The sequence below is a fragment of the Pseudovirgaria hyperparasitica genome (assembly GCF_010093815.1).
Source record: "Pseudovirgaria hyperparasitica strain CBS 121739 unplaced genomic scaffold EJ05scaffold_3, whole genome shotgun sequence".
Lineage (NCBI taxonomy): Eukaryota > Fungi > Ascomycota > Dothideomycetes > Acrospermales > Acrospermaceae > Pseudovirgaria > Pseudovirgaria hyperparasitica.
This window is the reverse complement of record NW_022985551.1, coordinates 1,197,649-1,223,198: the sequence shown is the minus strand read 5'-3', so window position 1 is coordinate 1,223,198 and position 25,550 is coordinate 1,197,649. Positions and strand designations below refer to the sequence as shown.

Here is a 25,550-nt window from a genome sequence, read left to right as displayed (position 1 = left end):
AAGGCAACTGCCGCGGTAAATAACGACCCGCTCTCGCCGTGTCATAATCCACCAGCAAAGAGAGAGACCAACCAATCTCCATTGCTTTATTGGAGTATATAAGCTGTAACCATCATGGATGTAATGAGCATGTCTGTCCAGATATCGCAATTTCCCACAATACTACACTGCATCACATTGTAACCCGTAATAGCTTAGATAGCTTCATGCAATATCAACTTTATATCCATCTTCATCCAGACCATTGACACCAAACTTTGCATCTTCTCCCTTCTTCAGCAACAAAACACAGCACAGCAGCCATGGACCAACCCAAACCCCCGGTGGGACGGTTTTTGGTTGCGTTGGGGAGACATGCGTATCGGCGAAGTCATGTGCGATTTATGTTTGAAAAGGAGCGTTTGATGGCCTTGTTACGGCGGTGTATCTGCGGGGAGATGGATGCGTATGAGAGCAGTGATGCGGTATTTGGGGTCAAGGATGCGTTGGGTGTGGATTTGGGGACGGTAGGGGTTGAGGAGAAGGAGGCGTATGGGGTTGAGGAGGGGACTAGGATGATTCGGTATGAGTTCGTGCTGGTGAGTGAGAGTGAGGCGAGGGAGTTGAGGGAGATGAAGGCTATGGAGGCCGTGGAGGCACAAGGGAGGAGGATGAAGATGTGGAACGATTTGCATGTGCCGGTTGTAGCTTGATGCGCAACATATGAAGCAGACTTATGTGAAGCAAATCATAGTATTCTTATACAAGTTACAAGAACTTTTGTTGCTATGCAATGCTGCGAGTTTGCCCGAGCAAAATCGCTCTATATCGATCTAATTTCGACGACTACCGCTAACCAGTAGTAGCATCAGCTTAGCTGTGAATGACTCCAGATTGTGCCAGAAAAAAAAAGAAAAAAAGACATCTATGCTCGTAACAAAGGACTCAATCAATTTCATACGTCATGCATCAAGCACCACCTACGTGCCCCCGTAAGGCCTGTATGCGCCTGGTCCACCCGGTGGTTGCGCATACGGCCCTGGCCCGGGCCTCGCTGTCTCTCCGCTCACTCTTCTTCCCGTCGAAGCGCCCGGTGGACTTTCCTGCCTAGGATATTCTGGCGTCGACTGGAAATGCGTCATTGGCTGGTTTGCAAACGGATTTCCCCGGATCTGCTGCTGTTGCGTAGTCGCACCGCCGGCATACTGCTCTCCGGACCGCTGACTACCATGCAAGGCTGGAGAGCCCAGACTTGTGCTGCGGCCCAAAGCAGACGCGGAGGGCTGTTGGGTCAGGTTTCGCGCGGGAGGGACATCGGCGTAATCAGATCCGCCGGTAGGGGGTCGGGGCTCGGCGATGAAGGGCACGGATGGGACAGCCATTGCGACGCGAGATGCGGCTCGGCGGCGACCAGTGGAGGCGGATGAGGGGGCCTTATGGAGGAGTTGCATGGAGTCTTCTGCGCCGGCGTCCATGGAATGACGGTCCATTGATGGGCGGCCCATGGAGGCCGCATCGTCGCGGAGCGAGTAGGCGTCATCACGTGCTGGATCAAGTGCGACATTGCGCGCTGTCAAGTTGCTGATACCATTGGCTTCGGCAGATGGGGCGAGGTTGTTAAACCCAGTGGCGGTTGCAGCGGCTTTGCCATGCGTGTCCGTGGGGTATGTGAGACCTGTCTTTGCGGTGGGAACCATACGTGATTCTTCTTTCGTCCTTGACGCAAGCTCTTTTTGGTGCTCGGCTTGCTCGTGGCTGACGGCTACGGAGTATGAGGGGTTGCCCACTGCACCCAACGCTGGGTCACCGCCGCCAGGGCCATAGATAGGTACCTTGCGGAGAGCGAGGACGAGGGCACACATGAACTTGGAGCGACGGGTACCGGCGACAACGCCATTTGCCCAATTGCTCTTATGACGAATCTCACACTTCAGTTCCATCTTGTTCATTTCGCAGATATCTGCGACATCAATGTCAACGTCCGGCATGAAGTCTCGGGCATTTTCCTTATCCCGAACGAAGTTCTGCATTTCGTTCTTCAAGAGCGAAATGTCCGCAAAGGTTGTATCGAAGGCGACAAATATGGAGATTGTCTCCCGCATGGCATTGCTGCGAGAGATATTCTCAATCCAAATGCCGTTCAGGACGATATTAGGGATCTGAACAACCTTGCCATTTGTGACGCGACGGAATGTGGTAAAGAGTAAGGAAATGTGCTCAACGACAAGCTTGTCCGTGCCGCTAGTCAAATCGATTCTGTCGCCGACGTCGTAAGGATGTTTCACGAAGAGGAAGATACAGGAACCGAGGACCTCTTGTGTAGTCGCAGCGAAAACGAACGAAAGCGACAGGAGCGCTGTACCGGCCGTCGCTAAAGTTGTGACGAAGTTGGTGTTAAGGAATGCAACTGTAAAATGTTAGCCTTGGACAAGTACACAAATGATGCGGCCAACTTACTGAAAATGAAAACAACGATGATCAACACCACAGTGGAAAGTAAACCATCAAGCACGTTGATGGCTTGATCAACGTCGTGCATGCTGGTAGCAATGGACTTTCGCTCACGGCCCAATTCAGTGACGGTAAGAATCATCTCCTCAAGACTGATATCGCCATTGCCATCACGATCGAGGGTACTGAAACATTCGTCGGCTTCAGCAGTGCGATCGGCGCCAAGCACCTCTGCAATATCGTCTGCGTATAGAGCATTCCTACCCTCGACTACGAGTGACATCCAAATGCGTTTGGCCAATGCTTCGGATGTACGTTTCTTCTCCAATGCTTCGACGACGATGGAGTGAGCCGAATTGGGATTGAAAACCTTCTTTCCAGTGATCTCGTGAGCAACATTGCCAAATACCGAAGTGATCTTATCCCCAAAACGGCCGACATTTTGAAGCAATCTGGTTGGATTGGCAGAGCCAGGTCTTTTCTGGTTTCCACTATTGGTCCGGCTGCCCATGCCAAATTCGAGAGAGTCGTTGATGATGTAGTCCTCTTCTTGGAATTCGCGGCAGTACATAGGAAACAACGCCCGCGAAGCATCGTATAGAAGGCTCAAGTTCGAAACGTTACGTTTTGAATCCTTGATCTTGACGTTAAACTGCTTACGATGATAGTTGATGCTGATGAGCTGAATGAGAAGCTTCTCCACAAGCAGAACGATAGTCGCAGCCAAACACGCGCCGAGAACTCTGATCATCACATCCTGCCACCCGCGCAGCCTATCTCCTTTACTCGGGTCAAGCGTTGCTTGCATGGCCGGCTTGAAAGTGGTTAAAGCCACGACAGCCCAGCCGACAAGCGAGAGTGGGATCTCCACGGCCTTGAGAACGAGGGAGTATTTACGCGTGCCAGCACTGACAACACCCATGAGCGCCTGGAAGACCTTAGGAAGAAAGTGAGCGACGACCTTTGACGCCCACAGTCCGAGCCAAACGACCTCAATCCAAGTCCAGAACCAGACCAATCGGACGCCGCCAATATGTGCGCGAGGTGCAGCGGTTGCACCTACAACGAGTGGTACAGCCAGAATAGCAGCCACAGGAAGGACATAGATCAAGTAACGAGTGATGACACTAAAGTGTAAAATCTTGGTGTATATCATACCCATGCGAGTGAGGGTGTCGTCTTCTCCGTCAGCCCCAGTGCCAATCTTGCGGCCTTTTGAGTCGACTTTCGCCAGTTTCCTCCTGCCGCCGTGTCCATTTTCATCCTGGTCTTGCTCTTGTTTTTCATAAAATGTTCCTTGTTGTGATTGGCCAATTGGTGATTTCGGGGTGTGGTTGCTGCGAAGTCCAGTCGATCCATGGCTCACTACCGTCTGGAGCGGGATATCCATCATGCCGTCGTTGTGACGCGACATAGTGCTGTTTTCGGGGACGTCGTTCAGGGGCTGAAAACCGTGCCTGGACTGCTTGAAATGGGTTGGAGACAGTGACCGTTGTCTCTGAGGCTGACTCGACATCGAAGCGTCGGATCAATGGTGGTGACTAGGCCAGCTGCTCGTGAGGTGATTCTATGTTGTATCGTAAGAGAAGAGTGATATATCGTGACCGTGGTCCCAGGACCGATTGATAGCTAAAATGAGAAAGGCGTGTAACTGTGCAGTTGGGAATATTCAAGAGAATGTAGGCGTCCAGCACGTAATGTAGATCTATGACGCAAATGCAGGTAGTCGTGTGATAGAGTGTCCAAACGACCCAAGGTAGATGGAAAGCGAATGTGTGTGTTGGATTGATGCTATGAGACGCACAAAAGAGACATAAAAGAGAAGAGGCAGGCCAGCACGCAGATACAATCGGCGCGAGGAAGAGTTGATGTATGAAGGAGAAAGTGAGGCATCAGACTGAGACCGGCGATAGATAGGCAAAACCTTTTGCACGTCCCAAGATGGACCCCTCCCCTCCCCAAATTCTCTCTTCAGTTGCTCCCTATGCGTGATAACTTTTCTAGGGGGTGAACAGCCAGTGCAGTGTTACGTGCCGGCGCTGAAACATGGTGGCGTGCCCACCCAACTTCAGCCAATTAGAAACCTGTAAGGCCCATTCTGGAGGCGCAGGTACCGTTTTACAAACCCACAACGCGCCCTCACGCTTCACGCCCCAGCAAGCCATGCGTCGTCATCCCTGCTCGATCGTTTCGCTAGGCTTGTTCGCGAGAAAAGCCCTTCATCTTCCCTGATCGCAGATCCGTCCATCTCCCAAGTCATCAAATACCGGTGTGAAGTAGCTGGAACACGGGCCTTGGCCCTCGAATTGGATGGATAACACTAGAGGACTTCCTCGGGACGCTGTTGGAACTTGGGAGTGCCCAAATCGAACGACGTACAAGGCAGCCAAGGATTTGTGTTGGTGTTGATGAACCAAGCAGATCCTGCCATGTCGATCGCATGAATCTGGCTGTTGTGGGCCTTGCGATCGTCGTGAAAACTGGCGGTCGATGTGGAGGCGAGGGCGAGGGCGAGGTTGATGCCGCGAGTTCCTTGCCTAGCCATAGCCACGGTACACTTTGTGACGAGTGTGAACCGAACCGTCAATTCTGCTCAATCGAGACGCAATTCCTCGTTCCTTGTGGGCTCGAGAATTCTGGTTCGGTCTATTGGCTATCGATATTCTCAGCCTCTACGAGAACCGATCCCTCATCATTCCGCCATAAATAACCGTAGAATTCGCTGATGTGAGATGAGGAATCAAGGCATCTATTTCCTTGTTGCGTGGTATCCCGAGATAGTCTTTGTGGCTAAGTACACGGTCTACGGGTGTTTGATGCACGACTCATGGATTCAAGGCCGAAGCTTTGACCCGACTGTGTTCAAGAGTACAGATCGCTCCTGCCAATAATTACAAGGACGTGAAGAGTGCCAAACATAAGGCTTCCTTCGCTGAGAGAGAGCTCAAAGCTGCCATAGATATGATGAACATGTTGCATGATGGTCAAGTATAGGCTAGGACTCGCCATCGATATGTCCATATTTGGAATAGTGTCCGAGTCGGCGGTAAGAACCGCATCGCTGATTCGTGTGTGCTATATATAATATTTCTCCAACATGGAAACTTGAGCTTACTATTGTAGACCACGCCATCAGGGTAAACAAAACTCCTGTAGCTATCTTTATATGCTCAAGCGATAAAACTTGAGTAGAAACAGTCATGTATTGTCTTGGCTATAAAGGAATTAATGATCCGCAGCCCGCTATCACTTTCACCACCGATACTTGTGGCCATAAACTAACGTATCACTATGCCATTCTAGACGAGCAACCGTAGGTCACTCACGAAGATAATTTGACAAACATTGCATATCATTGCATATCATTGCTATGGAACTAGCGTCAAGCTGCGCTGGCAAGCACTAATACTTGGGCTTCAACAGCCTTAAGCCCACACAATCGGCAAACTACAACACGAGTGAAAGAAAACGAAACGCTGCTAGATCTACTAGGACGGATCCTAGGCCATAAGCACGAGGTACACAACAGTAGCAGTGCATAAACCGAGGAGAAAGGCTATACCCTGTTTGACCCTAGGAGCGGCAGACCCGGCAGAGCCAGTGAGGACTGGAGGAGCTGGAGTGGACATGATGGACGTAGTGTTGTGTACGACTAGTGATCCGTAAGGTGCAAGAGTCTGGGTGGCCTCCGAGCAGATCGGACTGGTAGAGGTTGCCTGGAAACTGGTCTGGATAATATCGGTCTCATAGACAGTGACAGTTCCGGTGGCGTTGGGAGCGGTGGTTTGGAATGAAACATGACCAGTATTGTCCGGGAAACTGACAGTGATCGTGGGATGTCCAACGTGACAAATATGAGTGATAGGATAGCTAGAAGTTCCGCTCCAGGCTGTCGCAGTGCAGAATGAGTACGATGCACATGTCTGAGCGACAGTGGGCGTTGCAGTGGTCATCTTGTCGCAGAGGTAGGTGAGGCTATAGCTCTCAGTCGATGCCCACGCCTGGACAGAGCAGAAGTTGTAGGCCAAACATGTGGTAGCAGTTGCGGGCTGTGCGAAATATCAGCAAGGACATCAAATCTAAATCTATGTGATTTGCTTACCTCGTGGCCAGATGCATAGTACACGGTCTTCGTGATGATGTTGGTTGAAACGTCATCGCGTCTGAGCGCTTGATGAACCAGGAGATTCGCGGCAGCTGTTGCAGAACCGAGTACCTCCTATGGTTGATCTAATCAGTCCAAAGGAATGCAAAGAAGAAAGGGAGATACTCTGACTTTTGGGCAGCATCCCTTGCCACAGGCCTGACTGTCGCCTAGGCAGATTGGAGTACCCGGATCGGCGGAGGTATCGTCGCCTTTTCCGATAGCAATAAAGCTGGACGTGAGCTGACGGGCACCATCATCCACCTGCACGATGTCCGAGTTCAAGGCTTGGGCGCCGGGGATGATAGGTGCAACGAGTGCGGCCACCAAGGCGAAGACAGACAGCTGTAGCTTCATATTTGCGGCGGAAGGATTCAAGCTAAGTATGAAAGAGTAGAATGAACAGATCTCCGGGACTAGCTAAGCTGAACAAAGAAGAGTAACGTTGAAAGAAAGAGTGACGGGAAGTTGTTGGAGTTACAAGGGAGGAGGGCGACAAATATAGTGTTGGTAGAAATCCATGCCGTTCGTACTACCTTGGTCTGGACTCGATCACTTCACTTTTCAGCGCCACCAGGGTTGGGAATTGAACAAAACTAAGCGGTGAGTGAACGCAGATTATTTCCGAGAAATTGGCCATGATAATAGGTTGAGTGACTCAGTTCACCGTTGCGAATATAATAGTACACGCACAGCTAAGCAGATAACAAGATACAAGATCTCTCTATTGGAAATTTATCATTCGCCGCTTATGATTACCACGTTCTAGTTCTGTTGTGAGTGGTAATTAGCGTTACACGGGTTAGAGAATTCATACCTTATACACCACAATTGTCTACTCCTATTTGACAGGTCTAATATAGTACTGGGCTTTGCCAGCTTCTCAGAACCTGAGGAACTTCATTCATCTTACACCCACCCTTCCTGTACTTCAAAATTACGGCTTAGACTCCAAAAAGGTATTCTAGAAAGTATGATAGCATACGCACGCTATGGACCGTACATGTCCACTAGGTGTGCGATCATTTTCCGCTGAAGCTGTAAAAGCTGCTCTGGTGTGATCGATTGCGGGGGTCCCTCGTGCTGCTTCTTCGAATTAGATCTCGTAGATATAACAAGACCATTTCTGACGCCGAAGAACGGCACACCGAGACTCTTCAGCTCTCCGGACATGGATTGAACCATGCTTTGGGTGGCCTTGTAGACCTTTAGATCATATCTCTTGAGCTCATTGTTCACCGCATCCGATCTCTGAAAAGTCAGACGACATCTCTGATCGGGAAGTTATAGGATCAGACCTTCTTAGCTGACGGGTTCCCATGACTCTCGAGTAGCTTACGCCTACCATTCCACCTAACTAGGAAGTTGATACCAGAACCATAATGAAGGACTAGCGACAAATGACGTACCACATTGTCTCGTGCCTTTCTTGTTCTGCCATCATCTAGGAAAGTCAATTACTTTCAATGAGAAGCTGGAAGCTCCGAACATACTTTACGTATGATGGTTCTGAACATCGGATTCTGAGACGCGATCTTTGTTACGCAGCGAAGACCCTGTGGCCACTCAATGATTGTGGCTGGATCCATCGGTGGTGGGGTGTATGAACGAGGCTCAGGAGTTGACAGTTGTGCATGAAAGCTCTGACGTCCTTGAGGAATATATACGGCTTCTTCAGAAGTAGTAGGGCAACGGCCTGGATCGTTCCGTATCGAGACATGATCCGGATACTCACTTCGGGTCGCATTCGATTGGGTATCTGTGAAAGATCTGGCATTTAAGGAACTATTACCAGGAGTGATATTCGAAATAGGCTGCCCTTTCTGCGGAGCCAGAGCTGCAAGAGTGGCAAGGATGGAAGCCAAATCTGCGGGAGCCTCATTACTGCCATTACTGCCATTACTGTCCATAATGGAAAATGCGGAACCGTAATTAAAGCTGAGGCTTGAGTCAACGACGATTTCACGCAGAACGTTAGGACTGGGACATAGTCAATTAGGAGAGAAAGAAAAAGAAAGAATTCAAGGGGGCGTTATAACAGATCGTGAGCATGGCCTTGGGCTCAGACCATTGGTAAGAAGGTATGCGGTCGTTCAGTCGATGTTGATATAAATGCCTGAGGCCATAACACTTATTACCTAAGCTATGTAAACTGGCAACCTTATGCGGCAAAAAGTCTAGAGCATCATTGAGAAGCCAGTAGCCACATGTCTACCACGCCGACCACATCGTTCCTCTCCCAATTTCGACATTGAAGTTCAAATGGCGCGCACTGTTGAAGATGCCACACGATTCACGCAGACCAATCCCTATGCAGCAAAACCTGGCAGAACGTCTACCATAAGTATTTCGGATGCACCCCCAGGCGAAACTCCACAGCAAAAGCTGAGACGCCTTCGGGAGGCTGCGAGAATAGCAAAGCTAGGAGAGGTTAGCCAATGGGATCGAATAGTGCAAAGAGGACGCGTATGGGCAGATCGCTCCCATCGTGTTTTCAGTTTTACTTTGATCGGATTTACAGGTTTGTGCCGGAGATACAACCTGCTGTAATAGAACACCACTCATATATTCTCAGGCTTGATATTCGTATACTGCGCCGCATCGACGATCGACATGCTGGCGTACAACCGGAGAAAGCGAAACGCCTTTTATGAGCAGCAAAAGATCGAAATGATCGAATATATCAGACTAGCTCGCGACGCAGAGTCGAATGGCACAGCAACACCCTTGCAATTAGAGCTCTTGGGGCTTGAGCGAGAGAAGGAACAGAAGCGGCAGGACAAGGAGAAAAACGCAATCAGTAACAAGATAAAATCTGCACTGTTTGGATCTTTGTCAACAGAGGAGTCTGTTGGTGGTAAGCTGGGCGAGGCTCTAATGAGGACATCGGCTCCAGATACTTCGCTCGGTGGGACTACACAGGAGACGGGCGAGGGACTCGGAATAGTAAAAGCGCTCGAAGAAAACACAAGACGCGCGAGTCAAACACGGAGCACAAAGACTGGAGGGCAGTTAGATCAATTAGGGGAAAACGTCGCGAATGCTGCTTCAGATACAACAAAAAGCTGGGTGAACTGGCTAACACGACGATGAAGGCGATTCTAATTTGTATATTATGGTTTCGAAGATTTGTACATTGTCCATGCGGAGCGGCGTTTCTCCCAAAGCTAGACCTTTCCAATTCAAATACATAATTGACGAAAGTGTCACCAATCGCTCCGGAACTCCAACTTGCCTCTGTTGTCATGCAATGTTTGGTGCGCTACTGGTCGCCTTGGTTCGACACGGGCATATAAGCCTGTCTATCGCGCGCGTTCTGAACACTGTCAGTTTTGGCAATTTCCAACAGGCTAGGCCACATTACCTGCACCCATTTATCGATCCAAGGTCTTATCGCTGCGTAGGCGAGTAATCCAGCCGTGGCTATTATGAATATGAAGACGACTGCCTGGTCTTTCGCCGAGTCTCTTTCTGCAATACCGTTAGACTCGATTTCTAGAGGGAGCATATACATACGAAAACAGGTTGTGAATACATCCTCCTCTGTTGCACCCTTACATATAGGCAAGTTGTAGCCTAAGCAGAACTGTCGATTACAGTCGTTGCATGTTCTTTTGCTCTTTCTCGTTTCGATATTCTCACGTGCAAGCAGACCACGTTCTGATTCTACGCTTGTGGGACTATTCAGAGCGATGATCGTGCTATTGGTGAAGCAGGTGCATTTGCAAAAAGACGTCGGTGCTATGTTGTCCATGTGTTAGCATATGGAGTTTCACGTTGCGGCAGGAGGGGTGGCTCACAGGCTGCGGACACGAGAGCAACGACTGTGCAGAGCGCAATGAGGAGATATAACAGTCTTGACTGGCTACCCATAGCTATCATATGTATGCGACGAGCTCATCGCCGTGAGCACGCTTGCGAGATGTTGTCTGGTCGCTTGTCCCTTGACGTTTGATCTACGAAGCTTGAGGCCCGCGCGGCAGACCCTGGCTTAGCTTGTCAAAAGCCTAGCCACTCAAAGGAGCTACCGTCCTCCGATTCTCGTCGAGTCTTATTTTCCCCCACACGAGACGTACCTCTTGCGCTTCTACGCGCCCAGCTCTACAGCCGGAGTATCAATATAGATACTGCTGCATACTCATTCTCGTCTGCCTCTCCACGTTTGTGCCTCTTTTTGCCTACTGTGCGCACTAGGCTCTGCAAATGTCATCACTCCAAGCGCTCACGTCCCCAACCGCCGGCGCAACTCCTTCCAAAAGCACAGCACTTCCCGCAGGCACAACCGTAGATCCCCTTCAACGCGTTCGCCTTCATATATCACCGCTCACACCAGAATTACTGAAGACATATATCCCACCATCATTGCAGGAGCAGGTTTCCAATATATCATACCACACAGTACAAACGTTTCCGGAAAAGAGCTTTGGCTTCGTTGAGTTGCCCACCATGGAAGCAACTAAATTGAAGAAGAAGCTCAACGGCTCTATCTTGAAGGGCTCAAAAGTACAGATTGAAGAGGCAAAGCCCGAGAAGCGGAAGAAGAAGCGCGAGGCTGGAGCAAGCGAGGCCGATGGCGTTGATGTAGAAGAACAGGATCGGCCGAAAAAGAAGTCGAAGAAACACAAAGAACAGCAAGGTGTACTGGATGGAATAGAGCTTCCGGATGAGCGCAAAGTCAGACGTGGATGGACAGAGCCTGCGAAGCCAACCCGCGAACGGAAGAAGAAGGCTAGCAAAGATAAGAAGGAAAGCAAAAGCAACAAAGAGAAGAAGCTACAGGAGAAGTCGCAATTTACAAAGGAGCCGGAAATGCTTTTCAGGACCAAGCTTCCGCTGAACGCAGGTCCCGTAAGTGAGAAGGCTGCGAAAAAGAAGAGTAAAAAAGATCAACACAAGAGCTCCTCTGACCGCGATGTTGTCGTGCATGAGTTTGAGAGGACGAAAAAGCATGCTACTTTCCTTAGAGATAGTGGTCTAAGAACGAATGCCAAGCCGGCCTCGGAATTCGTCGAGGGGAAGGGTTGGGTCGATGTAGATGGTAATGTCGTAGAGGACGGAAGAAAGAATCGGAAGCACGAAAGAGAGCGAGTTGACGACATGATGATTGTTACGACCGGGAGCAATCTTCAAGATCGTCATAAGCCATCAATAAACAAGAAGTCTACCGCTACTAACGGCGATGAGACAAGGGAAGCCACTGAACCTTGGAAGAAACCAGAATCAGCACCTCAATCTTCGCCTGATCCGACCGAGAGCGAAGACAGCGATTCTTCCGTGGTATCATCAAGTAGTTCCGCAGTCAGCTCCGCGGATTCTGTTGCATCGACCCCCTCATCCCCAATCTCAACCCCTAGACCCTCCTCAATCCTCACCTCTGCCCCTGAGATCATAACAACAGACCCGACCCCACCAACAACAGCAACAACCTCTTCCTCCGTCCATCCCCTAGAGGCGCTATTCAAACGCCCCAAGAGCCCCACCCAGGGTAAACAGCAAAAGCAGCTCGCGCCCATCAAGACATCCTTCACATTCTTCGGCGGCAGCGGAGGTGCCGATGACGAGGACTCCTCTGCCGAGATGGATGATGATGCCGATGCTGACGACCACTTATCCAACAACCCACCCCACACTCCATTTACGCGCCAAGACCTCGAATGGCGTGGTCTGCGCAGCGCTGCCCCGACTCCTGACACCGCGGCCATTGGCAAGAAACTACGTGCGCCGTGGCGCGATGCGAGCGCCGAAGAAGACGAGTTGTCGCCAAGCGCGAGAGACAGCGCTGCTATAGATGAAGCTGATGAGGAAGACGAGGATGGTGTTGAGCATACTCCGACAGGGAAGAAGAGCAAGAAGGATGAAAGCGAGTTTGCGCGTAAGTTTTGGGAAAATAGAGCCCAGACAAATAAGGCGTGGAAGGACAGGAGGAGAGAGGCGAAGAAGGAGAAGAGGAGGAGAGAGGATCGGAAGATTGGCCGGAGGTGATGACAAGACGTTACTCCAAGATGATTTATATTACTGTTTGAAAGTATTGTGCATGCATTTTCTACGGGCATAACGAATTGCGCTTCACGGCTACATCAGCGTTTACCATCACATGAACATTGGAATTGAAATGGATCATATGCCATGAATTTTCTATTACGCTTATAATACATATTTGCTTCCGAAATCACAGCAGTAAACATTCCATTTGTGGTGTGGTATTACATCAATTGTCCACTGAAAGACCAGTAGAAAGAACAGATTGGCTGGACAAAACAGTCGATGGCAGCCAGGTATTTCCCAAAATTTTACACCCCGTCAGTGTTGCAAAGATGCAGCCCATGAGGAAGATTAGAGAGTAAAGTGATAAAACACACGCGTCGAACAAGAAATGAAATGCCGAATGACGTTTTGAACGGGGAAATGCAGGTCATTTTCGGTAAGTTAGTAAAGATGAGCCCATGAGGCCCAACTCTCGCGGAAATGGTGACCAGCTCCGTCACGGCGACCGTATACGTATCGTTATGGTACTGCGAACAAAGTTTATTGCTCCTTGATCGCTCCAAGGTGCTTCAGCTACCGCGATACATGTTCACGCGGCTCCAGCTTCTCCGATCATCACGGTCTTCGTCGTCATCGTCGTTCTCAGTTCCCTGAGTTTGGTTAGTCTTAGCAGACTTGAAGCTCAGCCGATCGGTCGAGGTCTTTCGGGAGCTGAGGTTGACAGCAGAGCTACGTTTCGTTGGCGTCGAGCCGGCGCTGTTTCTCTTGGGAGAGACCTCCGCAGCTCTGAGATTGATCTGAGATGAGAACAGAGATGGCTCGAAGGAGCTTACAGAGGTCGACATGGTCATAGTGGAGGCCGACGGTGTCATTGGATTTGAAAACGGCCTGACCACTGGGGTAATCGTGTCATCCTCGACGTGCCGTGAGCCAGGTTCAATGCCATGTCTATCGTTGTTCGAAAGAGGATGTAGACGGTACCTAGATTCATCGTATGCAAACGGCCCATTATCGCTTGACGTCTCGGTGAACTGGAGAGTTGGATAAGTGTCCGGGCGAGGCAGAGTGGAGGATTCGGGTCGCATCTTCACCTGCGGAAGTCCATTACCCAGAGTATGATCAGCTGTCTCCTCTATCTGAGCCGTCGATAGTGCAATTTGCGCAGAATGCGGATCTGGAGATGTGGCATTTTCATGTATTGCGTATTTGACATTTTCCAAACTGGTATTGGAGCTGTTGTTCATCTCAGCATATAGAGCTATGACTGGACTGACACTCCGATCATGGTCATTCAGCGAGACCATGGATGTTTGCCTGCTCGGGGTCCTAGGTACGCTGAAATGTGGGACTGTCTCGTTACCGCTGGCAGTGGATAACATGGATGTGGTCAGCCCAGTTGGCGCACCAAGGCTGCTCAGTCTCTTTGGAAATACGATGCTGTAAGAGCGCCTGTTCATGCTTGATTCGTCGAGGATCACTGAGCTTCGTTGAGAGTCATTTCCTATGGATATTCCCGGATAACTCCATTCTGGTCCGTCAACAATGCTCCTCTCTGCAGCCTCAGGAGTCGTAGTTAAGGCAGTAGAGCTTGTGTCACTACCACTATTCGATGGCGGGAGGCTAGATTGACGTGGTGGATGAAAAGCCATTGAGTCGCGAGCTCCTGGGGTCGGAGACGCTGGCTCAGTTGGTGACGGCTTCATGACAACGCTAGCAGGATGAACGAACGATGGTACATCGTCCTGACGGGAGGTGGAACGCTCCACGCTACGCCAGAACTCGGAATCAATCTTGGGTGGCATGAGATTCGGCTTCACGGTCTCATCGCTAGTGCTAGAGCTGATAGTGTCTTTCGTCATTGATCGATTGCGGAAATAAGCTGCAGGATCCGTAGAAACTCGCCTCTCACATCCAGCAAGCTGATTGCCCGGTCCGATCGACGATCGCTGAGACTTGATAGTGACTGGAGTTCTAGGTAGAGAGTTACCGTCCCCAATATAGTTGGCAACTATCATATTTTGCAAGCTTTGAGATCCCGAGCGTGGCAGCGTAAGAGTATGAGGCCGTTGTGATACTGGGCCTGCACGTGGTGGCCCCTGTCCAAGTAACTGCAGTTCGATGCTTCCATTGCTGACTGTGCGTTTTGTCTCTGCTCGTGGCTGTTTCTCTCTGACAGACCTTGGTGAGTCAAAAGGGTTTTGCTCGTAGGTATCATCGATTGCTTCTGCTGGCTCCTTGAGCTGGCGGTCAAGGCGTAAGTTTTCTTGGTCGGTATTTGGTCTGTTCATCACTGGGTTTTGGAGCAGCGTGGGCCTTTTCTCTTCCGATAGGAGTGCCCCTTGGCCAAAGGTAAACGTGTCATTGACCTTGTTAGCTTGTTGTCTCTTCCATAGTATCCACGCAGATACGCTAGCACATCCAACAGCGACCAAAGAGACAATGATCCAAGCTATGCCACCAGCATAGCTTCTCTCAGGAGAACTTGGCGCAGCTGCAGTGCCCACAACGTAACCAATAGCAAGGAACGTCGAGACCACAAACACTTGTAGGCAACCGAAGGTGATCAGGCTTTTTTTGTTACTGCGGCTGACCTTGGCGTCTGCCTGAGTCTCCTCGTCGAAAGGAGGCATGGCTGTAGCTGTTGAAGCAGATGTTCTTGCCAGAGTGAATTGGTGTGAAGTACGACGCGAAGTATGGTCTGATCGAGTGTACCTGTCTTGCAGAAGCTTCGACGTCGTAGGGGAATGCCGTGGTCTGTGAGGGAAGAGTCTCATGGCGAAGGTTAGGTCATTCGATGAGGGTGACAGTGAACAGACAGACCATGTGAAACGCACTAGCTGCCAGCTGGAATGCAAACAGAGGTGACGAAGGGGATAGTCTCGCGTGTTGGACGAAATTGGCTCGAATTTGAAGAAGTATACTGGGGGAATTCGCACAGTGTAGAATGTGGAAAGAGAAAGAATACAACCGGGAGAGGCAACTACGCGCCAAGGAAAAACAAGCACAGAAAGCTCATAGGCCACAACAATCACGGTTCGGCGCGCACCCACGTGTGTGCACATGCGTAGGAAATATGCTCACTGCTTGCTCGAACTCGACAATAATGACCACAATCGATATTGAGCAGATGCTGAAGTTTTGCTCATCCCGTACACTGGGTGACCTGAAACACGTCTGAAAGGAAAGATCAACACTTATTATATGTTACCATTTGCGTAAGCAGAGTATCTTGGTCCTTAGCCTGAACTCCGCGCTATGCAATTGACCTCGCCCTTCGAGGCTATCAAGGCGATTTTCGGACCAATGAAAAAAAGAGGCATCAATCAGTTCATGGCCTATTCAAGATACTTTAACTCGTTGTCGCAGCCATGTACTTCTCCTGTAGTATTCGTTCCCTCTCATTCACTTCTTCTTCATCTAAATCCCTGACTGTCAATTGTATGACATCCGCGCTATCTTCTTGTTCCTCAGACGGACCAGGCCGATTGACTTTCCTCCTTGGGCGAATTATGGTTCTGTTCAGTATGGGGTAGATATAAGCAGCTTTCTGCTTCTTGGACCCTGCTGGTGCGTCATGCAGAGCCACCGCAACGTGCTCTGAATATAGACCGGAAGTCTCGCTATGCTGGAAAGTCTCGTAGGTGCGTACTTTGTCGAACCTGAAGTGTGGAGTATCGGTGTTGCGTGTCTGTTCGTCGTAGAGATCGTCGTCATTGTTGCCAGGATCTAGAACGTTGAACTTCCTTTTGATGTTTCCAACAGACTCACTCTGGGGTAAGTAGAGCTCATAGTCAAATTTGGGAGGTGCAGCCGAAGGATCGATGGCTCTTTGGGCCTCGTACTCCTGCTGACGCACCGGATCAACTAGAGGTCTGAAAACACATGTATCTAATCGACGATCGTATTTGTCTTGCTTGTCGACAGGGGCAGAAACGAATTTCATGACACTGTAGCCGGGTGCGTCTGCGAATGCATCCATGTCAGGGAGAATAGGATAACTGTCCACGACTTTAACGTCAGGCTTAGAGGGATGTACGGGAAACTTCCAAGCACTTCGCTCTTCAGGCGAAATTTCTGCGCCGCGAATCTTCTCCGTCGAATCTGGGCCAGTGTATGCCTCATTAGGATATGCAAGGTCAAAGCCCTTGTATATCGCGCGAATGATTGAAATAGGGTCGTCACTGTGGGAATCGGTATGGCGACGCTTCTTTACTTGACGCGGCCTCATGAATTCCTTGGGAATATCGTGCCGAGCTGATCCTGCAGATGTGATATATTCAGTCCGCCGCAAGAAACTCACACCTTGAGTAGCACTGCTTGACTTTCCAAGTGTCGACAAGGGTCGGAGTAGCGGTCTGTCATGTGGATGAGGAGCTGGTGGGCGGTCCATACTCTGGATCACTAAGAAGAGTGAGCTGTATATCCTTATTAAGATGATAGATTTCACGAACCAGTCTCATCGCCATCGAAGACGCCTGGTAGACCGACAAGGTCGATGGGCATGCCTAATTCGGCATCTGCTTCGATATTGAGCGGCTGTTCACGCGCTAGGCGGGAAGCATATGCGGCCGATGTATACTGGCCACTAGAGAGTCCAGTATTTGGGATGTCCAACAGTTTTGGAGGGTTTGGCGGAGGAGGCAGAGCATTGGAATATCGCACGCGCGCGATATAGTCTTGGTGATACACTCGCTCAGGACGTGCAGATGAGCTCGCCATCTTCTCAAATTGAGCTCAAAGAATATATCGGCCTTGTAATAGGGTCTTTTCACCAGGAAGAAGTGTGAAGAGATGCGTGATCAGATTTCCACTATTCGTGTCAAACTTGTCGCGTCGGAGGTTGGGCGGAGGAGCCAAGAATTCAGTGACCTATTGCCTCAGGCACCGAACTCCAAAGTGATAATTGTAATCTGCGTTGCTATTCACTCTATGAACACAGGCACCATACATATAGGCTGCATGAATAACCGATAGCAATAGTGGATAGGTGGAAGCAGAATAAACGAGCCATGCGACCAGTTGTCTGTGCTAAGATATCTGCAAAGTAACTTTCCATTGAGGTATACGGTAAGGACTGTAAAATGTTCTATGTACGAGCCTAAAGATCCTCTCGTGACGTCTAGCTACCATTGACGCGCAGAAATCCCACAGTCGCAAGACACTGTATATTTAATCTCTTGCTATATGCTTGACTCAGAATAGACATGTAGAGGAGCAGACGGTGAGGGACAAGGTTGTAGTGGGCGATGGTGATAACAAGTCAACCCTCAGGCATTAAGGCATTAAGGCATTAAGGCACCCATGACCCAATGGACCCACAATCCATCGCCCGAGGCACCCGCAACGCAGCCAGATTCACGTTCTCCACAGTTGCTTGTTCCAGCGTCAACTTGCTGTAGAACCCGTGGTTTAATGCTTCCATGCCCTCCCCGTTAATGAGGTCTCGCTACTTCGCCCTCGACAATGTTACAATTTAGCGTCTTTCCATACTGAGGCTCGTTTCCTCCCTTGACAATACAAGCCGTCGAGATATCGTTCTGCCCGCCATGGATTCGTCCGTACCGACATCAGTTGTGACAGCTGTAGCTGATTTCTCCAGTCAAATCGCATCTGCAACTGACATTGCTACTGCTTCGGAGGTACAAACCTCCAGCTCTGTTCTAGCCATTATCGCCCGTATCCTTTTGGCAATCCTTCGTGTGATTCCGGGGGTGCTGTATTGGACAGTCACATTTCTGACCATTACGCTGCCGACATGGCTGTTCACCCTGTTTTCAATGAGTTTGACCTTTACCATGAACTTCACTACGCTGTAAGAGCCTTTACCAGCCTAAAATGCCGCTTTCCTGGCTGACCAACTTAGTATGGTCCTTTTAGTTGCCTTCGCTTCGACTGTGAGCTGGATAGTACGATATCGCGTTCTGAATATGTATTCTCGTCTACCAGCAGAACCCCAACGACAGGAGCCACAAGTTGAAGTGTTTCCAGATTCGCAGGACGGTGATTCTAAACGTGGGCTGACCAATTACTTGGACGAATTCCTGAGCGCCATCAAAGTCTTTGGCTATCTTGAACGGCCGGTCTTCCACGAGCTGACCCGGACCATGCAGACAAGAAAGTTGATTGCAGGCGAGACATTATTACTCGAAGAAGAGAAGGGTTTCTGTATCGTTGTCGATGGTCTGGTGCAGATCTTCGTCAAATCCAATGCAAGGGAATCGAACGTATCCGAGAAGGGCGATGATACTCATGGTGAAGGAAGCTCTGATGAGGAGGGTGGAGATAGAGAACATAACCAGGGGTATCAACTTTTGAGCGAGGTGAAGAACGGTGCTCCACTATCTTCTCTCTTTTCAATACTGTCCCTCTTCACTGAGGATGTAAAACTTCGCCACGAAGAAGACGAAGAAAGCGTAGCTACTAGGCCTGGGACAGATAACTCTACAGGTCCGGGACTCACGACTCCTAACGAGTCTGTGCCTGGGAGCCCCATGCATATACATCGCAATTCCCTGGAACTCAGGCAAGCTAAAGAGCAATCTCTTCCGAACTCGCCTGCAAGTGGAAAGCTCCCACGTATCCCTCCATTATCTTTGGATCCTGAGTCCATGAATAATGCTAATCGGCAGACTCGACCCCGTTCACGCGTGCCAAAATCTGCCCATCCCGATATTGTGGCCAGGGCTACGACAGATACTACAATCGCTGTGATACCAGCCACAGCTTTTCATCGATTGACCAGACTCTATCCTCGGGCCTCATCCCACATCGTTCAGGTTATTCTGACTCGCTTACAAAGAGTCACGCTCTCGACAGGTCACGCATATCTGGGCTTGACGAGTGAAGTTCTCCGAACAGAACGGCTGATGAACAAATACACGACCTACGATTTGCCAGGATTTCTCCGGGACTCGCCCCTAGAAAGGCTCAAAGACAAGTTTGCGAAGGAGCGTGAAAGAACAGGACCAGAAGAAGGAATGAAAGGGATTGCATTACACAATTCTAATGCCGGTGTGCACCGGCGACGCAGATCGAGCGGTGGTCTTCGAAAAGAAGCTGCTTCCCATGCTAGAGCTGCTGCAGGTCGAAATCTAAACGGAGCTACCAACGCAACTCTCAGAATGACTACTGCTGATTCCGAAAGATCGGGTGTAAGTGCAGGTGATCTCCTCACGAACGGGTCTGTCAATACGAGCGGGACCCGACAATCTCGCCTGAGCTTCTCTCAGCCGTATGAAGGCCGCGTTCCTTCTCGCAGAGAGGTGGTAACACCACTAGAGAGAGCAAACTTCAACCCCCTCGCTAATCAGCGGCGGGGCAACATACCTTTGCAGCGCCAGGAATCTCTTGATGAGGATAGCATCTTCCGCGAAGCTGTACTGGACTGTATGTTCAAGGCTATTGGACTCTCCAATACCAAGAATACACTTCCGAGGTCTGAGTCAGTCGAACAATCTCCCCGCTTGGTGTCATTCGATTCCAGAAAACAGAAGGCTGTATTCAGCAATGCGTTCGGTTTCATGCATCCATACGAAGATTCGGGGGATGGCGAGTCTGAATCAATAGCATCTGCTTCGATGTCGGGGTTCAGCAGCAGTGGTCCACATCTGGCACTAGAAGAATTGTCGAACGAAGTCGAGATTGTCTTCTTCCCAAAAGGATCTGTACTCGTTGAACAAGGAGAGAGAAACCCTGGTCTTTACTATGTAATTGATGGCTTCCTCGATGTTGGTATACCTGTTGAGGATGATGCATCGGACCAAAATATTTTAGGCACAGCACCTAGATCGTCGACCATAGCTCCCTCTGACCTGTTTGGTCCCAAAGCGATACCTAAACTCGGTCCTCGAAAACACTCACAGCATAATTCTGCTCTAAACAAAGACGCAAATGGGAAAAAGAGCCGCAGAAAGAGCCTTTTCTTGACAAAGCCCGGTGGGCTTGCGGGGTATCTTGGGACAGTCTCATCGTATCGGTCATTCATCGACGTCACTGCAAAGACCGATGTATATGTCGGGTTTCTACCACGCGCAGCCATGGATCGGATCGTGGACCAATTTCCTGTTGTGTTATTAACTATGGCTAAGCGACTGACCACGCTCTTGCCGCGATTGATTCTCCACATTGATTTTGCTCTTGAATGGGTACAAGTCAATGCCGGGCAGGTCATATACAACCAAGGAGACGAGAGTGATGCCATATACATCGTTTTGAATGGTCGTCTCCGCGCAATACAGGAAAGTGAGGATGGGAATAAGTTCATCGGCGAATACGGTCAAGGCGACAGCGTAGGCGAACTGGAAGTCCTCACAGAGTCCCGTCGTCCTGGCTCGCTACATGCAATACGTGATACAGAACTAGCAAAATTTCCCAAGACGTTGTTCAACAGCCTCGCTTTGGAGCATCCTGGTATCACGATTAAGATTTCAAAGATTCTGGCAAATCGAATGCGAGCCTTGATAGATGATCCTATGAATGAGCCCAAAGAGAAAAGTCTCACCACAGCTACGCAAAAGAACGTATCATCGACGATTAATTTACGAACGATATCAATATTGCCCGTCACTGCTGGCGTACCTGTCGTGGAGTTCGCCAGTAGACTTCTCAGTGCCCTTTCACAGATCGGAACTCCGAATGGAGTCGTTTCTCTGAATCAAGCCGCAATCTTGAATCATCTTGGTCGACATGCTTTCAGTAGAATGGGTAAGCTGAAGCTTGCACAGTATCTGGCCGATCTTGAAGAGAAATACGGCATGGTGCTGTATGTTGCAGATACCAATGTCAAGTCTCCTTGGACTCAAACCTGTATCAGCCAAGCGGATTGTATTCTGCTCGTGGGCCTTGCAGAAGGCACTCCAGACGTTGGCGAGTACGAAAGGTTCCTGTTGACGACCAAAACAACCGCGAGGAAAGAGCTTGTCCTGCTTCATTCAGAGCGTTATTGTCCTCCTGGATTGACCAGACGTTGGCTCAGAAATAGGGTCTGGATCAATGGCAGCCATCACCATATTCAAATGTCGCACCGATCAACGACCGAACCAGTGCACACGCCTGGGCGGCGATTTGGATCTGCGCTAAAGCAAAGAGTACAGGTTTTACAGGCAGAGATACAGAAGTATACCTCTCGAAAGGTCAGGCAGACACCCCTGTACTCAGCTGAGACGCCTTTCAAGGGTGACTTTCATAGACTTGCACGAAGACTTTGCGGTAAGTCTGTAGGTCTTGTTCTTGGCGGTGGAGGTGCCCGTGGCATATCTCAAGTTGGCATCATTAGGGCTCTAGAGGAAGCGGGAATTCCTATCGATATTGTCGGTGGCACATCGATTGGAGCCTTTATCGGTGCACTCTACGCCTGGGACGCCGACGTGGTACCTATGTATGGACGAGCAAAGAAGTTTGCCGGCCGGATGGGTAGCATGTGGAGGTTCGCTTTAGACCTCACGTATCCCACGTCCGTATCTCCTCTGCTACCAGATGACACTGTGCTGACTTGAACAGGGCCTCTTACACAACAGGCCACGAATTTAATCGTGGAATCTTTAAGACCTTTGGTAATTCCCAAATAGAAGATTTTTGGCTTGAGTTCTATTGCAACACTACGAACATCAGCAAGAGTCGATCACAAATCCATACCAGAGGCTATGTATGGCGATATGTTAGAGCCTCGATGTCTCTGGCAGGTCTGCTCCCGCCCATCTGCGATAATGGCAGCATGCTGCTGGACGGAGGCTACGTCGATAATTTGACCGTTTCCCACATGAAAGCATTAGGTGCAGATGTTATCTTTGCCATAGATGTCGGAAGCCTCGACGACGATGCACCACAGAATTTTGGAGACTCCCTATCTGGATTCTGGGCCGCGATGAATCGATGGAACCCATTCTCGGCGGTACCAAATCCCCCGACGCTATCTGAGATCCAGGCTCGGCTTGCATACGTGTCGAGTGTCGATGCACTGGAACGAGCCAAGACTACACCTGGTTGTCGGTACATGAGACCACCTATCGACCCGTACGGAACTTTGGAATTTGCAAAGTTTGACGAGCTCTACCAGCTTGGTTATCAGTACGGCAAGCAGTATCTCGCCCAACTCAGAGATGAAGGAGTGTTGCCTGTCATGGAAGAGAATGAGAGGCAGAAGAACTTGCGAAGGACCATGGCTCCTAGGCGAGCAAGCATATGACATTACGTAGACAGTCTTATATTGAGCCAATTAGCCTAATGTTTATAAGAGTTGCCCCCAGCTCACCACAGATACCCACCTTATAGACAAGCATAAAAGAACATAATTTCGGACATGCATAGGCGTTGTCTAGATGAGTCACAACAATACATTATTCGAAACTATAGGATAGTATTGCAGATCAGCGTACAGAGCTCTCGAGTGCTCAGGATCATCGGGCGTATTGGCCATCCCCGGTCCATCCATAAGGCAGTTGGTGTCGATCAGCGGGCTGAGATATGATCCATGATGATAATAGGTCAACCAGCGTGGTATACGCGGCCGCCAATATGCATATCCTGCTTGAGGGGCAGTCCATCATCCCGTCTGTGTGCCCGCGGCCAAACAAACCTGGAGTATATCGGAAGCCTACCAACAACAAACAGTACAGCGCAGTGTCGAATCAACCGATCCGGATAGGCGCGGACTGGACCGTGCAACTTAGACGCAGATCCCGATTATCGAATCTTGACATGTCCCGTCCCAGATATCTGCCCGCCTGGGCCCGGGTCCGCAATGGATATATGTATGCGCGGGTTGTTGAGGTATGTTGGTGGGTACGTTACGTCCGAAGAAAGACTAATAACCGCGGACATTTTCATTTTAGGTGTGAGGGGAAACCACAGATCGTTGTCCCAATAGGGTTTATGTATAGCAGTATGTTGTTGATCTAGTGCCGTCCCAGACGACTCGACACACTTGTTTCGACTACACCGGGGACGAGTATGGTAAAGAATTGTATTTCTCTCTCTCTGTTTTATGGTCTCTACATGATGGTAATTAAGTCATTTGTTGTGTATCTAGATATATTCAAGTACTACGTTTAGAAAACTCCATTCTTTTTCTCCCGAAACAATCAGCTCTTAATATAGGGAAAAAAAGATATGTTTCAGCAAGACAACAAAGTCGCTCTCTTCCTCATCGACGGTGTGCCAAATCAGAAAAGTCCCACCATTCTCCTAGATATTAATATAATAGCAGGGCGTGATTCATCCCAACACTCTACTCGTGTAATTACTTACGCATTGGTGCTCTCTCAAATGAGACTTGGTGAAGTTCTTCGAAAATAGAAATAAAGGGGAGAAAGTGCTAGAGGCTCTTTGCAGTCAGTGTAAAATAAGGCTGTGAGTCACTGCTCTGAATCAACAAAATACACAAACACACTTCCGTGATCTAGAAGTCGATAAGGATGGAATTGACAGTGATGGCCTTGATCGTAATAGCCTTTATAGTGATGAACAGTTGTACAAAAGGTACTGACACCGACCGGTATCGACTATTACGAGCGAACAGGAATGACACCGCCACAAATGCTAGATCTAACACGCAATGCAAAACACCCTAGGATGTAGGACTCACCAACACGATCATCCCCCCTATTCCCTTTCTATCAAGCCTTCAACCTATTCTGCTGCAGGTCCTCCTGCGCATCCTTGACCAAGAAGCTGTCCACAATATTAGCACACATACACACAGACAAACATGCATCCTCTGATGCACTCGTCTCGAAAGCCACTCACTTGTACCACCAAATCGTCGGCCCAACCGTGCCCAAATGCCACAGACTATGCGCATCCAGCATGCCCCCCCACGGCGCAAAATCAAACAACTCCAGACTCATCGCCAGTATGATCCACGCCACAATCAAACCCGGCCACACCGTCCACCCTTTGCCCGTGGCCCGATAGCGCGACACGGCAAACCAGCTCCACATCAAATTGCCCACAATCCCCACCGCCACGTTCGCCGCCATATTATACGTATAATCCCAGCGCCACAGACTCAGATACGACACATGCGCCACATACAGCACCGCACACAGCAGCGTCCACACCCGCAGCAGCGTCTGCCGCCGCGGCGTCGGCACATCCAGCCTAAAGATCCGAATCGGCGTATAATAGCACTGAAACAGCACATTCGCGCCCGCCGCGAAGTAGTCCAGCTTCTCCGTCACGCCCGAGTCGCGCGTGTGGAACACCATGCTAAACACCCAGCTCGCCAGCCCGACGTATCCGAACATGACGTAGTACCGGCGCAGCGTATAGGAAGGGGGGATGGTGGCCTTGAGCTTCGCGATGCCGGCCGCGTGCGCGAGGTAGTTGAAGAGCGAGAAGAGGACGGAGAAGGGCTCTTGCATGCCGAGGAAGCGGTGGAAGGGCCATTTGCCGTGGAATTGGAGGACGGGGGAGAGGTAGGGCGGGTCGCGCGCGAGGCGGGCTGTGGTGATGATGTGTTGGCAGGTGTAGTCGCATTCGGAGGGGCATGTCCAGAGGAGGATGCGGCGGTGGAGGGCTGTGTGTTTGTGTGCTCATGTTAGATGTGGTTTCGGTGGTGGGATGAGGATGGTAGAGAGGAGGGAGACATACGAATCACCGGTCCGCCTTCAACACAGTTTGTCTGTTTACATATCTGCAAGCCTGTTAGCCTCTACTATCAGACATACCGGTCCGTAAGCGCTGCCGCTGCTGATGATGATGATAATGACGATGATGCACCCGTTCCTCTCTAGGGACGTACATACCTCAACGCACTCCCGAAACTCAGGCAATCGATCGCCCTGACTCGCGCGTGCGCAGCCAGCAAGCAGACACACCGCTGCAAGCACATATAGCTGCCATGTCAATTGAGAGGTCGGCCTCATCTTTCGGCGTGGGCGTCGCGTGTCTCCATCGAGTGAGGTTTGTGGCGCGTTCTGGCGGGTGGAGTGGACGAAGTGGGTCGGTCGGCACACCTGAAACTGCGCAGGAAGTTCTAGACGCAATGATGCTG

General features: G+C 50.0%; 12 protein-coding genes across 12 annotated transcripts; 4 read left to right on the top strand and 8 right to left on the bottom strand.

Moving 5' to 3' along the window:
• The first annotated feature begins 248 nt into the window (after window positions 1-248).
• EJ05DRAFT_524333 (uncharacterized protein) lies at window positions 249-833 on the top strand. Its single transcript, XM_033748818.1, has one exon. The coding sequence runs from the start codon at window positions 303-305 to the stop codon at window positions 690-692; it is 390 nt and encodes a 129-aa protein (XP_033603523.1). The 5' UTR covers window positions 249-302; the 3' UTR covers window positions 693-833.
• Window positions 833-4,211, bottom strand: EJ05DRAFT_251504 (uncharacterized protein). Its single transcript, XM_033740174.1, has 2 exons — window positions 2,437-4,211; window positions 833-2,386 (listed from the first exon to the last, which is right to left on the bottom strand). The coding sequence occupies exons 1-2, from the start codon at window positions 3,944-3,946 to the stop codon at window positions 960-962; spliced, it is 2,937 nt and encodes a 978-aa protein (XP_033603522.1). The 5' UTR covers window positions 3,947-4,211; the 3' UTR covers window positions 833-959.
• A 1,636-nt stretch (window positions 4,212-5,847) lies between these two features.
• EJ05DRAFT_473632 (uncharacterized protein) lies at window positions 5,848-6,384 on the bottom strand (the record flags this gene model as incomplete). The annotated part of the gene is made up of 1 exon (XM_033743437.1): window positions 5,848-6,384. A coding segment is annotated over one exon (454 nt), but the record flags the coding sequence as incomplete, so codon positions are not given.
• Window positions 6,385-6,532: 148 nt separating this feature from the next.
• EJ05DRAFT_473631 (uncharacterized protein) lies at window positions 6,533-7,194 on the bottom strand. Its single transcript, XM_033743436.1, has one exon. It carries the CDS (start codon window positions 6,929-6,931, stop codon window positions 6,665-6,667), a length of 267 nt encoding a protein of 88 aa, XP_033603520.1. The 5' UTR covers window positions 6,932-7,194; the 3' UTR covers window positions 6,533-6,664.
• Window positions 7,195-7,230: 36 nt separating this feature from the next.
• On the bottom strand, window positions 7,231-8,643 carry EJ05DRAFT_535922 (uncharacterized protein). The gene is made up of 5 exons (XM_033749279.1): window positions 8,068-8,643; window positions 7,984-8,018; window positions 7,873-7,927; window positions 7,392-7,825; window positions 7,231-7,339 (listed from the first exon to the last, which is right to left on the bottom strand). The coding sequence occupies exons 1-4, from the start codon at window positions 8,482-8,484 to the stop codon at window positions 7,565-7,567; spliced, it is 768 nt and encodes a 255-aa protein (XP_033603519.1). The 5' UTR covers window positions 8,485-8,643; the 3' UTR covers window positions 7,231-7,339; window positions 7,392-7,564.
• A 112-nt stretch (window positions 8,644-8,755) lies between these two features.
• On the top strand, window positions 8,756-9,799 carry EJ05DRAFT_508282 (uncharacterized protein). Its single transcript, XM_033747994.1, has 2 exons — window positions 8,756-9,095; window positions 9,150-9,799. The coding sequence occupies exons 1-2, from the start codon at window positions 8,837-8,839 to the stop codon at window positions 9,665-9,667; spliced, it is 777 nt and encodes a 258-aa protein (XP_033603518.1). The 5' UTR covers window positions 8,756-8,836; the 3' UTR covers window positions 9,668-9,799.
• EJ05DRAFT_473627 (uncharacterized protein) lies at window positions 9,660-10,528 on the bottom strand. The gene is made up of 4 exons (XM_033743435.1): window positions 10,375-10,528; window positions 10,091-10,315; window positions 9,939-10,045; window positions 9,660-9,890 (listed from the first exon to the last, which is right to left on the bottom strand). The coding sequence occupies exons 1-4, from the start codon at window positions 10,445-10,447 to the stop codon at window positions 9,837-9,839; spliced, it is 459 nt and encodes a 152-aa protein (XP_033603517.1). The 5' UTR covers window positions 10,448-10,528; the 3' UTR covers window positions 9,660-9,836.
• A 110-nt stretch (window positions 10,529-10,638) lies between these two features.
• Window positions 10,639-12,751, top strand: EJ05DRAFT_473626 (uncharacterized protein). The gene has a single exon (XM_033743434.1). The coding sequence runs from the start codon at window positions 10,778-10,780 to the stop codon at window positions 12,554-12,556; it is 1,779 nt and encodes a 592-aa protein (XP_033603516.1). The 5' UTR covers window positions 10,639-10,777; the 3' UTR covers window positions 12,557-12,751.
• Window positions 12,752-13,128: 377 nt separating this feature from the next.
• On the bottom strand, window positions 13,129-15,333 carry EJ05DRAFT_497630 (uncharacterized protein; the record flags this gene model as incomplete). The annotated part of the gene is made up of 1 exon (XM_033746559.1): window positions 13,129-15,333. One exon carries the CDS (start codon window positions 15,331-15,333, stop codon window positions 13,129-13,131), a length of 2,205 nt encoding a protein of 734 aa, XP_033603515.1.
• Window positions 15,334-15,908: 575 nt separating this feature from the next.
• EJ05DRAFT_497629 (Paf1-domain-containing protein) lies at window positions 15,909-17,278 on the bottom strand (the record flags this gene model as incomplete). The annotated part of the gene is made up of 2 exons (XM_033746558.1): window positions 15,909-16,960; window positions 17,011-17,278. The coding sequence occupies 2 exons, from the start codon at window positions 17,276-17,278 to the stop codon at window positions 15,909-15,911; spliced, it is 1,320 nt and encodes a 439-aa protein (XP_033603514.1).
• A 663-nt stretch (window positions 17,279-17,941) lies between these two features.
• On the top strand, window positions 17,942-22,877 carry EJ05DRAFT_461710 (patatin-like serine hydrolase). The gene is made up of 3 exons (XM_033742656.1): window positions 17,942-18,371; window positions 18,423-22,010; window positions 22,058-22,877. The coding sequence occupies exons 1-3, from the start codon at window positions 18,106-18,108 to the stop codon at window positions 22,740-22,742; spliced, it is 4,539 nt and encodes a 1,512-aa protein (XP_033603513.1). The 5' UTR covers window positions 17,942-18,105; the 3' UTR covers window positions 22,743-22,877.
• Window positions 22,878-24,011: 1,134 nt separating this feature from the next.
• EJ05DRAFT_251365 (Mn2+ homeostasis protein) lies at window positions 24,012-25,525 on the bottom strand. Its single transcript, XM_033740173.1, has 4 exons — window positions 25,303-25,525; window positions 25,148-25,190; window positions 24,302-25,073; window positions 24,012-24,226 (listed from the first exon to the last, which is right to left on the bottom strand). The coding sequence occupies exons 1-4, from the start codon at window positions 25,420-25,422 to the stop codon at window positions 24,172-24,174; spliced, it is 990 nt and encodes a 329-aa protein (XP_033603512.1). The 5' UTR covers window positions 25,423-25,525; the 3' UTR covers window positions 24,012-24,171.
• Between the last annotated feature and the right edge of the window lie 25 nt (window positions 25,526-25,550).